The 15,184-nt window shown below is 39.3% G+C and overlaps 1 protein-coding gene across 1 annotated transcript in view; it reads left to right on the top strand.

Moving 5' to 3' along the window:
* The window catches only part of INPP5F (inositol polyphosphate-5-phosphatase F), a 96,967-nt gene that overhangs the window by 7,389 nt on the left and 74,394 nt on the right, over positions 1-15,184 (top strand). The window contains exon 2 of the mRNA XM_060098833.1: positions 12,840-12,920. Coding sequence (XP_059954816.1) covers positions 12,840-12,920 — 81 coding nt within the window. The remainder of the gene's footprint in view (positions 1-12,839; positions 12,921-15,184) is intronic.

Here is a 15,184-nt window from a genome sequence, read left to right as displayed (position 1 = left end):
TTCTTCTCCCTATTTCCAGCATAATAACCCTCCCCTCCCCTAGGGGACAGTTGTGGTGAGTAGACCAAAGAGTTTGGCAGAGTTTCTAGTTTGCTAGTCTCCCTCTGGGCAGTTGTTCTTCTTGACTTCCAGGATTCACCTCTAGTAGCTATTGCATTTATCCCCCTTTGCACCTTTCAAATACTCCCTTTTCTCAAAGAAGCAGTCCTCCGCCCCGACAACTAATTTAGTATTCTATTCCTTTCTCCTTCCAAATTATATTAAGCCTGAAATTCTGTGAAGTCATTTATTTATTATTTCAACAAACATTTATTGAAGATCTGTCTGCGAGGCATTGTGCCAAGGTAAAAAGATGGATAAAATACTGTCTCTACCCTCTAGCCCAGGTAGTGGTCCAACAAGGGAAAGGCATACAGAGGATTCTAGAGTGACAGATACTGTGATAGAGCTGAGTTCTGTGGGAGATTTGAGCTGGGTCCTGAAGTTCAAAGTCTCTGTTTTTTCCCAAGATAGTGAAAATCTGTTTTTCTTCCTAATAAAGAAGTGGGAAGAAAGGTGTTCTTTTATTTGATTCTCTGAAGTTCCTTCCAGCTGTAAATTGTCTGTGATTGTTTCTGTCTTATTTAAGAGTGGAAAGTCCTGGAAGAAACTGGCTGTGTGACTAGTGGACTTTAATGGATATATATATTTTTTTGCCTTGCCTTGCCAGAAATAACTTTGTATGCACAGTGCCTTGCTTCTAATTAAGTACTCAAAAAAAAAAAAAAAGAAAGAAAGAAAAAGAAAAAAGTTTACGAGAATGAATAGTGCCTAACTGGCCAGACTGAAATAGTACAGGTTCTCCCCTGTACCTCCCACCCCACAGGTCACTCTGCTGTGGCCCTCGTTTGATCTAGAAACAGTTCTACATTTGAGGGCAATTAAAATGGCAGACCCTAGACCTGATGGTGTGTTTGAAGGTAGAGCTTTTTGTTGGTAAGGACCTATGGTATCAGAATGACTATACAGACGAACCTAGTTGGAAGAGAGTAAGTTTTGAACAGAGGTTTCAGGAAAAGCTAGGAAATTGTTTAAATGCCAACAGAGACAAAGGTTGCATCTATTTTATGTTCGAAGTGCTAATTTTATGCATCTCAGTTACTGGCTCTAAAATGAGTTAAGGAAAATACCAACTGTTAGTTAGCTCACCTGTGCTCTTATTTAGCTTTCAGAATCCTATTTCTTTCTCTTGTCTTTTTCTAAAGATTTATTTATTTATTTATTTTGGCTGCATTGGGTCTTTTATTTTATTTTATTTTATTTTTTTATTTTTTGCGGTACGTGGGCCTCTCACTGTTGTGGCCTCTCCCGTCATGGAGCACAGGCTCCGGATGCGCAGGCTCAGCGGCCATGGCTCACGGGCCCAGCTGCTCCGCAGCATGTGGGATCTTCCCGGACCGGGGCACGAACCCGTGTCCCCTGCATCGGCAGGCGGACTCTCAACCACTGCGCCACCAGGGAAGCCCTGGGTCTTTTTTTTTTAATTAATTAATTAATTTATGGCTGCATTGGGTCTTCGTTGCTTTGCGGGCTTTCTCTAGTTGTGTTGAGCGGGGGCTACTCTTCATTGTGGTGCACGGGCCACTCATTGCAGTGGCTTCTCTTGTTGCGGAGCACAGACTCTAGGTGCGTGGCTTCACTACTTGTGGCTGGCGGGCTCTAGAGTGCAGGCCTGGCAGTTGTGGCGCAAGGGCTCAGTTGCTCCGCGGCATGTGGGATCTTCCTGGACCAGGGATCAAACCCGTGTCCCCTGTGTTGGCAGGCAGGTTCTTAACCACTGAGCCACGAGGGAAGTCCCTGCATTGGGTCTTTGTTGCTGCGTGTGGACTTTCTCTAGTTGTGGTGAGTGGGGGCTACTCTGTTGCTGTGCACGGGCTTCTCATTGCGGTGGCTTCTCTTGTTGCGAGCACGGGCTCTAGGCACACGGCCTCAGTAGTTGTGGCGCATGGGCTTAGTTGCTCCGCGGCATGTGGGATTGAACCTGTGTCCCCTGCATTGGCAGGTGGATTCTTAACCGCTGCGTCACCAGGGAAGTCCTATCACAGGATATTGAATATAGTTCCCTGTGCTATACAGTAGGACCTTGTTGTTTACCCATCTTATGTATATTAGTTTGCATCTGCTAATCGCACACTCCCAATCCTTCCTTCTCCCCAACCCGCTCTCCCTGGGCAACCACAGTGTGTTCTCTATGTCTGTCTGTTTCTGTTTCATAGATATGTTCATTTGTGTTGCATTTTAGATTCTATATATGTGATATCATGTGGTATTTGTCTTTCTCTTTCTGACTTACTTCACTTAGTATGATAATCTCTAAGTCCATTCATATTGCTGCAAATGGCTTTATTTCATTCTTTTTTTATGGCTGAGTAATATTCTGTTATGTATATATATACCACATCTTCTTTATACATTCATCTGTCAATGGACATTCAGGTTGTTTCCATGTCTTAGCTATTGTAAATAGTGCTGCTATGAACATAGGGGTGTATGTATCCTTTTGAATTATAGTTTTATCTGGGTATATGCCCAGGAGTGGATTGCTAGCTCGTATGGCAACTCTATTTTTAGTTTTCTGAGGAACCTCCGTACTGTTTTCCATAATGGCTGCACAAATCTACATTCCCATCAACAGTGTAGGAGGGTTCCCTTTTTTCCACACCCTCTCCAACATTTGTTATTTGTAGACTTTTTAATGATGGCCATCCTGACCAGTGTGAGGTGGTTCCTCATTGTAGTTTTGATTTGCATTTCTCTCATAATTAGTGATGTTGAGCATCTTTTCATGTGCCTATTGGCCATCTGTATGTCTTCTTTGGAGCTATGTCTATTTAGGTCTTCTGCCCAAAAAACAATTTCTGATATCCTTCATGCTGCTCTGTAATTAGATCCCAGTTGTTTTTGTTTTTGTTTTTGCAGTACGCGGGCCTCTCACTGTTGTGGCCTCTCCCGTTGCGGAGCACAGGCTCCGGACGCGCAGGCTTAGCGGCCATGGCTCATGGACCTAGACGCTCTGCGGCTTGTGGGATCTTCCTAGACCGGGGCACGAACCCGTGTCCCCTGCATCGGCAGGCGGACTCTCAACCACTGCGCCACCAGGGAAGCCCAGATCCCAGTTTTAATAGAAAAATCTAGAAATTCTTAGGATCCCTTTCCTAGGTAGTATATCTCATCTTTTAACTATTCTTAGGGTTTTTTGGTTGTTTTTTTTTTTCCCGTAGGGTTATTTTTTTAAACGTATTTTTTTTATACTAGCTTACACCAACTTTTTGCTTATTCACCATATATTATGAGCTCTTTATTCACTTTATGGTTCTTAATTACCTGAAAGGGTTTCAAGCTGTCCACGGCACAGGTGTCATCTTTGAATCACTCAGGTAGGATAAAACTAAAGCTACTAATGCAGGTTCCAACTAGTAACCTATAATCACTTCGACCTGTAATTCTCAACCTGGCTGTACATTAGAATCACCTGGGGGAGATTTACAAAATACCTGTGCCTGGGTCCCACCGTAACCCAACAGTCAGACTCTCGAGGAGTGGGGCCCAGGCATCAGTATTTGTAAAGCTTCCAGATGGTGATATTGAGCAGCCAGGATCCAGGACCGTTGAGCTGGAGTTCACAGTGGGAAAGCAGCAGCTGCTAGAACTTCTAAAGTGGATTAGCTCTTTAGCTTGCTGAATGCTGGAAAATAATTACTATTAGAGAGTTCAGAGAAACATGTATCAAATTTTGCATTTATAAGATGGCATCTGAATCAAATTATTCCTTAACCTTTTTTTCTGGCCTAATTAAATTTTGAGAATTTAAGTATGGATGAGCTAACCATTGGAACTTTTAGTTCCTCATTGTAGAACCCTTTTCCTCATCTGTTTGACTTTGGTGTTGGTAATTGTCTTTTCAGAGCAATAATGTCCTTTTGTCTTTAGCAGGAAATGAAACTTGGGTCTGATTATATATGCATACACTAGCACCTTTTTTTTTTTTTTTGACACAAGTGAAACTGCCTGTAAACTTCAGCAGCTGTGCAAAACCCAGACTTGTTCTTGAGCTGAGGGAGCGCCATCACTCTGGCCTCTTGGAATGAGTGAGTCATGCTCTCTGCAGGCACACAGTACTTAATCACTTGTTTTCTGTGTACCAGGAAGAAGAGGGCATATGAAAATAGAAGCCATGTACTGCCAAATGGATCTGAAATAAGAGTGGAAATGTTGACCTAATGGGTCAAACAATTGAGCTTATGACAAACTACTTATGTCTTTGGGTGTATGTTACTTTAATGGTTTCACTAATTGAAATTTGGCATTATTTCTAAAATGCTATGCTTTTGTAATTTGTAAGCAGCTCTACTCTTTACTAGATAACCTTGATAATCCTAAATTTTAAAACCTATTTGCAAACTTCAGATGTTTCTCTTTTGAAATTGTGTGCCACATTGGAATATCCCTTTTGAAGGAAGGATTAGAAAGCAATATGTTTGTTGGAGGAGATCAGTTACATGGCTCTTCTTTGTGGAAGGAAGGGACAAGCCCACTGGCCATTTTCCCTGCCATTCCAATGCCTTCTGCCTCCAGAGTAGGCATTAATAATGGTGACAGAGTGTCCATTACTAAGCATAGTTGCTACATATGCCGAGACCAGTATGGTTCATACATGTTCTCTATACAAACACTCTGCTAATGTTTTTATTTATTTGTATCTCCTTAATGAAGAGTAACAGATTAAAAAATACACACACACATATTTTGAAGTGTCTGTTGTGTGCCAGGAGCTGTACCAGGCATAAAGTCATAGCGGCTCAAAAAGACACACTCAGCCTCCCTTCTTGTGCCCGTTATATATAGCCTATTTCAGGCCTTCCTCCACTGGCTTGTCGCCATATTGGTGTGAGAAGCTGTGGGCACCTGCTAGAGATTTTAACATAATTTAAAGTTTCCCAGAATTTTTAGTTAAGTCTTTCATTGTGAGAAATCACATGCTCATCGTTTATTATATTTATTGAAAGGGAAATGCTTTTATTACTAAAAGTGCCTATATAGCAAAGACTTGTGTTTTGGGACTTTCTTTAAAAACAATCTTAGTCTTATTAAAAGTTGAAGAGAATAAGCAATTGGTAGGAGAAATTTTCCAACTTACTCTTTCATGCTTGCTTCTACTCATTTATTGATTTGGTTCAGTAACTATTGAATGAGTCCCTGTTGTGTGCCAGACACTGTGCTAGGCTGCAGGCATACAGTGGTAAACAAAATAGGCCTAGAATTAAATAAACGGATAGAAGAGTTGAGACTTAATAGTCTGTCTTTTAATTGGTATGTTGAAACTTTACATTTATTATAATTATTAATATATTATGAGTTATTTCTACCTTTTATTCTTGTTTTCCATTTATTGTGCTTTTCTCAGTTTTTTTTGGTCTGTCACCTTTTACTGTGTTCCATAGGATGGTATGAATTTTATTTTTACTTTAAAATTTTTTTAATTTTCTGGATGGTATGAATTTTTATCAGATGTCTTTCTGTTGCTGATTAAAAGCTACCCATTCTGTTTTTTGTTCTTCTGTGATTTCTCAAAACTTAGGACCCCAGTACTTATTTTCATGTATATAACTAAAGTCTACTGATGTCTGTGTCTTTTTCCCAAGTATATTTTAACCTTCATTTAGACTCTACTGCTTCTAGATTTCCCCTCTCCAGTGTAGGGGACTTTAGGGGAGGGGAGGAAGCTGGCAGTTATGCTTGATTTGCCATTTGGATCTGAATTGGGTTGCTAGGACTGTTTCTGCGTGCCTAATTTTGAGCTGCATCAGAGCCCTGTATCTGTTTCACATTCTGAAGAAACAGAATTTTAGGGGCATGTTTAAGCATTGAGATATTTTCATAAAACATTTATTACTCTCAGAAGGCTTTTAGGGATTATGGCCTTAAGATTTAATGTAAAACACAATCGAAGTTGGGTTTTTCCTTTTTTATCCTTTCCTTTTTAAATAAAAAGCCGTATGTAGACCCTTGAAATAAAAATCTATAGAGAGATTTAGTGAGTGCTAGGAACCTGGAATTTTAAATGCATATACCTTTCCCAACTTGAGGTAAAAGTTATTGAACATTTATGTGCCAGGCATTGTGCTGGGTACTTTCACATAATTCTTCCATTTAATCCTCATAAAAATCCTGTAAGTTAGATGGAATTCCCGCTTATGAAAGAGGGACCTGAAGTTGAAAGGGGTTCCAAGACTGTAGCAGAGCTGGGACTTTTCCCTCAGGACATGGAACGCAGGCTGTGCCCATGTCACTCAGGATCTCTTGACTCTGTCCAGCCTTCCAGTGGCAGATTTGGAACCAGGTCACCCTCATGCACACTCCTGTCACCTGGATCTCTGGCTTTAGGCTTGCCTTCTCCCATCCATCCTCTGCATACTAGCCCCAATGTTCAATCTCAAATGCAAATCTGCCCTCTCTGGAGGAAATGTCTCCTGAATTTACTGCCTGTGGTCCTCCTGAGTTGGTCCCTGTTTGGTTTTTCAGCCTCATTCTTACAGCTTCCTGCCTTTTACCTTAAGGGCTTCCAGTACCAAACCGTTTAGAGTCCTCCTTGCATTCAGTAAACATGTGAGTGCCTGTTATGTGTTAAACAGTCTGCTGCCTGTGGGCCTGCCCAGGGTTTTCTCATGATCTAGATGGAGGAGGTCTTGGCCCTGGACAAGGATAGTGGCCGCGGGGATGGAGAGAAGTGAAACATTCATCAGATATGAGGTGGTAGAATCAACAGGACTTGGTGAGGAAGAAAGCTGGTTTTTTTTTTTTTTTTTTTTTTTTTTTTTTTTTTTGGCTGCATCGTGCAGCTTGTGGGATCTCAGTTCCCCAACCAGGGATTGAACCCACGCCACAGCAGTGGAAGTCCGGAATCCTAACCACTAGGCCACCAGGGAACTCCCAGGAAGAAAGCATTTTGAATGTCTCCCAGGTTCTGGCTTGTGTGGCTGGAATGATGGTGGTGAGCTGAAAGCCCCATACGAACTTAAAATGAGAGTATTATATCTGAGTAATTACACATGGTAGGGAAACTTGTGGTGTTAGAGGTAGGATAGAGCCCTGGACTGAGAGTGGGGTATGGGGTTTTGATTTGAACAAGCTGTGTAGTTAGTATTGGACACTTCACCTCTGCCAGCCATGATATCTTTATTTGAAATAGAGCAGATGACCTTAACTTTGTGACGTCAAATACTGAACCCTTCTAACGTGATTCAGTGCAAATTATCTGACTCCAACCTGCTTCTCCATTCTGTGTCATTCGTTCATTTGTCTGTTCAGCATTTGGAGCCTGCTGTATGTCATGCACTTGGGGCATAAAGCTAAATGAGATCAGGTCTCAATGAATTTTCTGTTCTTGATGAGCTTCCTGTTCAGTCAGGGAGACAGGAAAGTCAGTAATCAGGTGCATTAAACCAAAATGAGATGCCACGATGCGTATATGAGCAGGGTTCAGGGGGACCACAAAAGAGAACCTGATCAGTTCTGCTGGGTGGGTGGAGTGGGGAATGTGTCAGGGAACACCAGTGACCCTTGTTCTGAGTCTGGAATGAACAGCATGCCGAAGTGGGTGGGGAGCAGCATTCCAGGCCCAGCCTGTGCACACTTCTGGATGACTGTAGGAAGGCAAGGATGCTGGGGTGGGGAGGCGGGAAGAGGGTAGACAGGAACAGCCCACGCTGGGCCTTGAGAGCCTTTCCAAGGAACTTGGACTTTGTTTCTCAGGCTCTGGGGAGTCGGAGAAGAAATATGACTGGATTAACAATGTTCTATGTTATATGTATTTTTTTCATGCCTAACGTATTTCTTTTACAATATCAATGTTAGACAAACTAGACTTTAGGACAAAGAGCATTATTTGAAATAAAGGCAGTTATTACATCCTGATAAATGGAGCAATTCACCAGGAAGATATAATAATCCTGAATCTGTATGTGCCTGACAACATAGTCTCAAAAATGAGGCAGAAATTAAGAAGGAAGAGTACACAAAGCATGAGATTAAAAAAAAAAAAAAAAAAGAACCCTGTCAAAGTATTAGGCTAAGCAGTCAAAAAAATTAGCAAGTACATAGAGCAGTTGAATAAAATAATTAATAAAGTTGATAATGAGCCCTCACCCCAGAGTTTAATAGTGTATTCAAATGTTTGAAGTAAGAAATACTTTTAAAAGCATGACTTGAACAGACATATATATATGTATATACCTATAACTTCAGAAACAAGTTTTGTGAAGTGTTTCCCCTTACATGGTACAGTTTTTCTCTTTTCTGTTTCTTTGCTGTTAGTGCTGATCTCGTTGTACAAAATTGATATAATGACCCACCAACGGATTGAATTGACACCCTTTTTCTTGAAAACACTAAGAAAATATACGTTCTTTTCAAGTACACACAGAACATTTACAAACTGACTTTCTGGATGATTCCCCTTACCACACCAAGCATCCGGTACTCCTCTTGTTCTGCCTCTTGTCCTTCCCCCTGCTAAAGCAAAGATGACTTTGACTCCTATTTTTACTGAGTCAAGGCCATACGATACATCCATCTGCTTCTCATCTCCATTTCTATATTTAGCCTTTTCATCTTTTCTTCTAGACTTAGAAGAAAGTAATATCTTTCATTTGCAAGGTTAACTTTTACTCCTGTACTTTTGATTTCATTTTCTTTTGTTTTCTTTTCCTCCTTAAATAGCTCCTGGTTTTTATGCCTAGACATTTCTCCTTGACCACCCTATCATGAACTCAGTCTTAATGGCCTAACTAGTTCTCTCTCAAATAACCTCAAAGATTATTAGTGACTATTATTTTTACTTTTATTTATTTATTTATTTATTTGACTGCGCCGGGTCTTAGTTGTGGCACGTGGGATCTTTTTTTTTTTTAGTTGTGGCATGCGGGATCTAGTTCCCTGATCAGGGGTCGAACCCGGGCCCCCTGCATTGGGAGCGCAGAGTCTCAACCACTGGACCACCAGGGAAGTCCCTGGTGGTGACTATTATTTTTAGTCGTTAGACCACAAAACTTAGTCATCTTTATAGTTTTTTCTTTTTTTTTTTTTAAGTGAAATTTTAATTTTCTTGAATGGCTGCTATAGTCACATGGTTCAAAATGCCAAAGGTGCAAAAGGGTATTACTGAGTTAAGAGGTTCTCGCCCACCCTTTCTCCTGCTGCGGTATACCCTGCTTTTTCTGCCTTCCTCCTTCTTACTCATGTATGTCCTTATCTTATCCCTCTCAAGAGAGGATAGATGTTTCACTGTCATTTCAAAATTTACCCTCTTCCTGTCCTTTGTGTAGTTTCCTTTGCAGTGTTTCATGTTAATCTCCTTTTGTACATTCTTCACCTACTGCCCACCCTGCTCCCCAAGCTACCACATCCTTTCAAGCCAAGACTCTTGTAATAAATAACCTTCTAGCTCCTTTCCCTACTCGCAGTCTCCACCCCCTTTCAGTGCTGTCACCTAATCCCTGGCTGCAGTCTTGTTTTACTTTTGTCATTATCTGCCTGCCAAGGCCTCCAGGAAGTAAGGCTCATTAGTCTTTTATTCAAGTCTCTCCTTATTGGCCTCAGTTTACTTTTTCCAGTCTTATCAATAAAGACCTCCACCATACTAACGATACTCATTGGTCTTCTGATCTATACTGTTTGCTCCTTTATTTTTATATCTTAGAATGATAACAGTGCCTGGTTCTTGGAAGGTGCTTGATACGTGTTTCCCCAGTGAAGGGACAGTTTCCAAAACAAACCTTGTACTTTCTTTCTGCTGCATCATTTTTCTTTCTGATTTCCTTATGCTTGAAGTTCCACTTCCTCTATGTAACTGTCCATGACTGCTTTAGCTCTAACTTTTTCGTCCTCCTCCATATTCCTAGAGCTCATCTGAAACCCAAGGGATAGAGTTTTAAAAACTGTGGTGGTTCATCTGAAGTCAGGGTGGGGTTATGAGTAGCTGGAGCTATTTCCTTAGCAGGGGCACCTGTGTTGGCAGATGTTGAGATTTGGCCTGCCTGACAGGGATTCTGGTTATTTGAAAAGAAATCAGGGTACTTTTAGTTTGTACACCAACATGAATTCCAGAGTTAGAGTTAGATTTTTATAAATTAACAAAGAGGTAAAATTAATAAATACATAATTGATAATGGGTAAGGAACAACTTAGATAATAAGCGAAAAAATAATGAAAAAACAGATTTCGGGGCCTCCCTGGTGGCGCAGTGGTTGAGAGTCTGCCTGCCGATGCAGGGGATACGGGTTCGTGCCCCGGTCTGGGAGGATCCCATATGCCGCGGAGCGGCTGGGCCCGTGAGCCATGGCCGCTGGGCCTGCGCATCCGGAGCCTGTGCTCCGCAACGGGAGAGGCCACAACAGTGAGAGGCCCGCATACAGCAAAAAGAAAAAAAAAAAAAAAAAAAAAGAAAAAACAGATTTGTATAAAAATTTAAAACTGAAAATATTTACGAACATGTCAAAGAGTTGATGTTCTTAATATAAAAAGAATCATAAATCAATAAGGAACATAAAGAAAAATTTTTAGAGGATATGAATAAGCAAATCATAGAAGAAGAAACATAAGCAGTCAGTTTTATAATTAAATGTTTAATCTTACCAGCAATGAAAAAAAAATAAACATCATTTAGGCAATGGATGCCATCAAATTAGCAAAATTTAAAAAGAAATTCTAAATGATGGCAAGCATAAGAAGCATTTTCATATGCTTCTGGCAGAAATCTAACTTGGTGCATAACCTTTGCAGAAAGCACTTTGGTAATATTTGAAAGCTTTCATTTTTTTTTCTTTATGTTTTCACCTATTAATTTCATTCCTAGGAGCTGTTTTAAAGCTATTAATTAGGGAGGAAAATAAAGTCTTTGCATAATGTTTATCATTGATCACAGTATTGTTTATAATAGGGAAAAACTGGAAATCACTTAAATGTCCAAGAGTGAGGAAGTGCTTCCTTAAGTGGAAAATTAGCCATGAAGTTATAATTTTGGAGAATATTTTAAAGATGTGAGAAAATACGAAATGGTGTAAGAAAAATGAACATATAGTGCTGTGTTTGCAATATTGCAGTTGGATATGCACACAGACGTGAAATGTAGCAAAATAATGTTATCTCTGGGTGGCGGGATGGAAGTGATAAAATATATTTTTCCAATTTTATACAGTATTTATAATAAGAATGCATATTATTTAAAATGTAAATATTGTCTTACTGATTAGTTCCATATATAAATTCTGAGGGAGGCACTGTAGTTGGATGGTTAAGAGCACAGGCCATGAGTCATGCAGACCTGGCTTTGAATTGCAGCTCTGCCCTTGATCCATTGTATGACATGGCCACTTTACTTTTCTAAGGCTCCATTTCCTCATCTGTGAATTGGGACTCCTAATACCTAACTCATAGAATTGTTAGGGTTAGAAATGATAATGTGTATAACAGCCTTTAAAAAAATTAATTCCCTATTTTACTTTAATTCTTGAAATAAAAACAGAAGTTAACTTTTTTTTGCCTCCCATTGAATGTATCATTAACAACAAAGATGTTCAAGATACAATAGTCAAAACTCAAATGAATTTGAAGACTAAACTATTAAGTCTTCTGTAATTACCCACATGAGTTACAGATTGATTATACATTTCATTAAAATAGAATTTAAATGGTAATAGTTAAAATGTAATTCTAATTTTCTGCTAAGAGAAATGCTGTTTTCATTCTTGCTAATTTTTTGCTGCTATTGAACCATCACTGATGTTACCTTTATCTCCATGGATATAACAGCCTTTTGTAGCCTGGGTTCCACAACAGAATTATGCCCTAATGTCCTCAGGCATCCTTTGTATGTAATGAATTAGCTTCTCTTCTGTGTGTCTAGAATGATACAAATTATGTACCATCCTTGGGAGAACTGAGAAAACAGTCATCCAAATCATTGTCTTGTTCTGTGGTTCAGATAAGGAACCCTGATTGGATGCCTGGCACATATTAGGCACTCAATATAAATGGAAGCAATTCCTATTGTTTTTTCCATAGAAGTCACATAAAAGAGCACTTGCTTTCTGGGATTCTTTGCTTGGTGTTAGCTTCTTTGGGAAAGGGTGTTTTCCAGAGTGTGATTCAGTAAGTGCACATCTCTGCGGTGGTTTCTCAGATCCTTGTCTTTGGATCTGGGACTGGCCATGGAGACAGCACCTTGGATAACTCCTCTTGTTTGCCCTCTTGTAGTGTACCAGCCTCCTTCCTCCACTGCAGGGCGCCAGAGTACTGCCTCCCATCTGAGTAGAGTTTTAGAATTTCAGTTATCTCCCCATAACTGTCCGTATATTAGAAGACTTATTCAGGTCGGAATTAATACTTGTCCACAAAGTGCTCGATGGTAATGTATTCAGTTCTGGGTGTTGAAAACTGCTCTTTTGGGAAGCTGATCATTTTTTAATATACTGTTAAAGATGCCGTTTGTTTTTTTTTTTAATCGTCTTGTGACATTCCTGTGACATTTCTTTTTAAATTTTTTAAATTTTTTATACAATTTAAAAAGTTACTTTCCATTTACAGTTATTAGAAAATACTGGCTATATTCACCGTGTTGTAAAATACATCCTTGAGTCTATCTTACACCCAACAGTTTGTACCTCCCACTCCCTCACCCTTATATTGCCCCTCCTCCCTTCCCTCTCCCCACTGGTAACCACTAGTTTGTTCTCTATAAAGATACTGTTTTAATATGTTTTCTGATGAATATTTTTTCATGATTGCTTCTTATTTTATTTTAGCTACTGATCTACTTCTTGCCTGGAATCCCATTTGTCTGGGGTTGGTAGAAGGTGTTATTGGCAAAATTCAGCTTCACTCAGGTATGTTTCTGTAAACTCCTTAAACTTGTCAAATTTAATGTGGCATTCTATGACATTTTCTTCTTTGAGGATAAATGTAGATTCTGTAATGGCTTTGATTCCTTTACCTTAATTTTGGGTCTGCCCAAAGTGGGTGTATTTCCATATAAGTGAAACAAACATACAAGCATACCTCATTTTATTGTCCTTTGCAGATGTTGCGTTTTTTTACAAATTGAAGGTTTATGGCAACCTGGCATCAAACAAATATATTGGTGCCGTTTTTCCAGCAGCATTTGCTCACTTCATGTCTCTGTGTCACATTTAGGTAATTCTTGCAATATTTCAAACTTTATATTTGTTATTGTGATCTGTGATAAGTGATCTTTGTTACTACTACAGCTCACTGAAGGCTCAGATGATGGTTAACATTTTTTAGCAAGAAAATATTTTGTTGTTGGTGTTGTTTGTTTGTTTGTTTGTTTTGGCTGTGCCATGGGGCATGTGGTACCTTAGTTCCCCCACCAGGGATCAAACCTGCACCCCCTGCAGTGGAAGCATAGAGTCTTAACCACTGGACTGCCGGGGAAGTCCCAAGAATGTATTTTTTTAGGTTGAAGTATAGTTGATTTACAATGTTGTGTTACTTTCTGGTGTACAGCAGAGTGATTCAGTTATACATGTATATATTTATTCTTTTTCATATTCTTTTCCATTGTGGTTTATTATAGGATATTGAATATAGTTCTCTGTGCTATACAGTAGGACCTTGTTGATTATCTGTTTTATATATAGTAGTTTGTATCTGCTAATCCCAAACTCCTAATTTATCCCTTCCCTCCCCTCTTTCCCTTTGGTAACCATAAGTTTGTTTTCTATGTCTGTGTCTTTTTCTGTTTCATAAATAAGTTCTTTTTTTTTTTTTTTTTTTGGCTACGCCACGCAACTTGCAGGATCTTAGTTCTCTGACCAGGGATTGAACCTGGGCCCTGGCAGTGAAAGCGCCGAGTCCTAACCATGGGACTGCCAGGGAATTCCCTTGTGTCATATTTTAGATTCCACATATAAGTGATATCATATGGTATTTGTCTTTCTCTTTCTGACTTACTTCACTTAGTATGATAATCTCTAGGTCTGTCCATGTTGCTGCAGATGGCATTATTTCATTCGTTTTTTACGGCTGAGTAATATTTCACTGTATTGATTTTTTAAATATATATATAATCATATATGTATATATATATATCACATCTTCTTTATCCATTCATCTGTTGATGGACATTTAGGTTGTTTCCATGTCTTGGTTATTGTAAATAGTGCTGCTATGAACATTGGGGTGCATGTATCTTTTTGAATTACAGTTTTCTCCAAATATATGCCCAGGAGTGGGATTGCTGGATCATGTGGCAACTCTATTTTTAGTTTTTTAGGGAACCTCCATACTGTTTTCCATAATGGCTGCACCAATTTACATTCCCACCAACAGCATAGGAAGGTTCCCTTTTTTCCACACCCTCTCCAACATTTGTTATTTGTAGACTTTTTAATGATGGCCATTGTGACCAGTGTGAGGTGGTACCTCATTATAGTTTTGATTTTCAATTCTCTAATAATTAGCGATGATGAGCATCTTTTCATGTATCTGTTGGCCGGCTGTTTGTCTTCTTTAGAGAAATGTCTACTTAGGTGTTTTGCCCATTTTTTGATTGGGTTGTTTGTTCTTTTGTTATTGAGTTGTATGAACTGTTTGTATATTTTGGAAATTAAACGATTGTCAGTCACATGGTTTGCAAAGATTTTCTCCTAGTTTGTAGATTGTCTGTTTGTTTGTTTATAGTTTCCTTTGCTGTGCAAAAGCTTACAGGTTTGGATTAGGTCCCATTTGTTTCTTTTTGCTTTTATTTCTATTGCCTTGGGAGACTGACCTAAGAAAACATTGGTACTATTTATGTCAGAATGTTTTGCCTGTGTTCTCTTCTAGGAGTTTTATGGTGTCATGTCTTATATTTAAGTCTTTAAGCCATTTTGAGTTTATTTTTGTGCATGGTGTTGAGGGAGTGTTCTAACTTCATTGATTTACGTGGGCTGTTCACCTTTCCCCACACCACTTGCTGAAGAGACTGTCTTTTCTCCACTGTATATTCAGCAAGAAAGTACTTTTAATTAAGGTATGTACATTTTTTAGTCATAGTGCCAGTCCACTTAATAGACTACAGTTTAGCGTAAACAACTCTACACTGGGAGACCAAAAAATTTCGTGTGACTCGTTTTATTTGCTTTATTGC

Source organism: Mesoplodon densirostris, chromosome 1, assembly GCF_025265405.1.
Source record: "Mesoplodon densirostris isolate mMesDen1 chromosome 1, mMesDen1 primary haplotype, whole genome shotgun sequence".
Lineage (NCBI taxonomy): Eukaryota > Metazoa > Chordata > Mammalia > Artiodactyla > Ziphiidae > Mesoplodon > Mesoplodon densirostris.
This window is presented reverse-complemented; position numbering and strand designations above follow the sequence as displayed.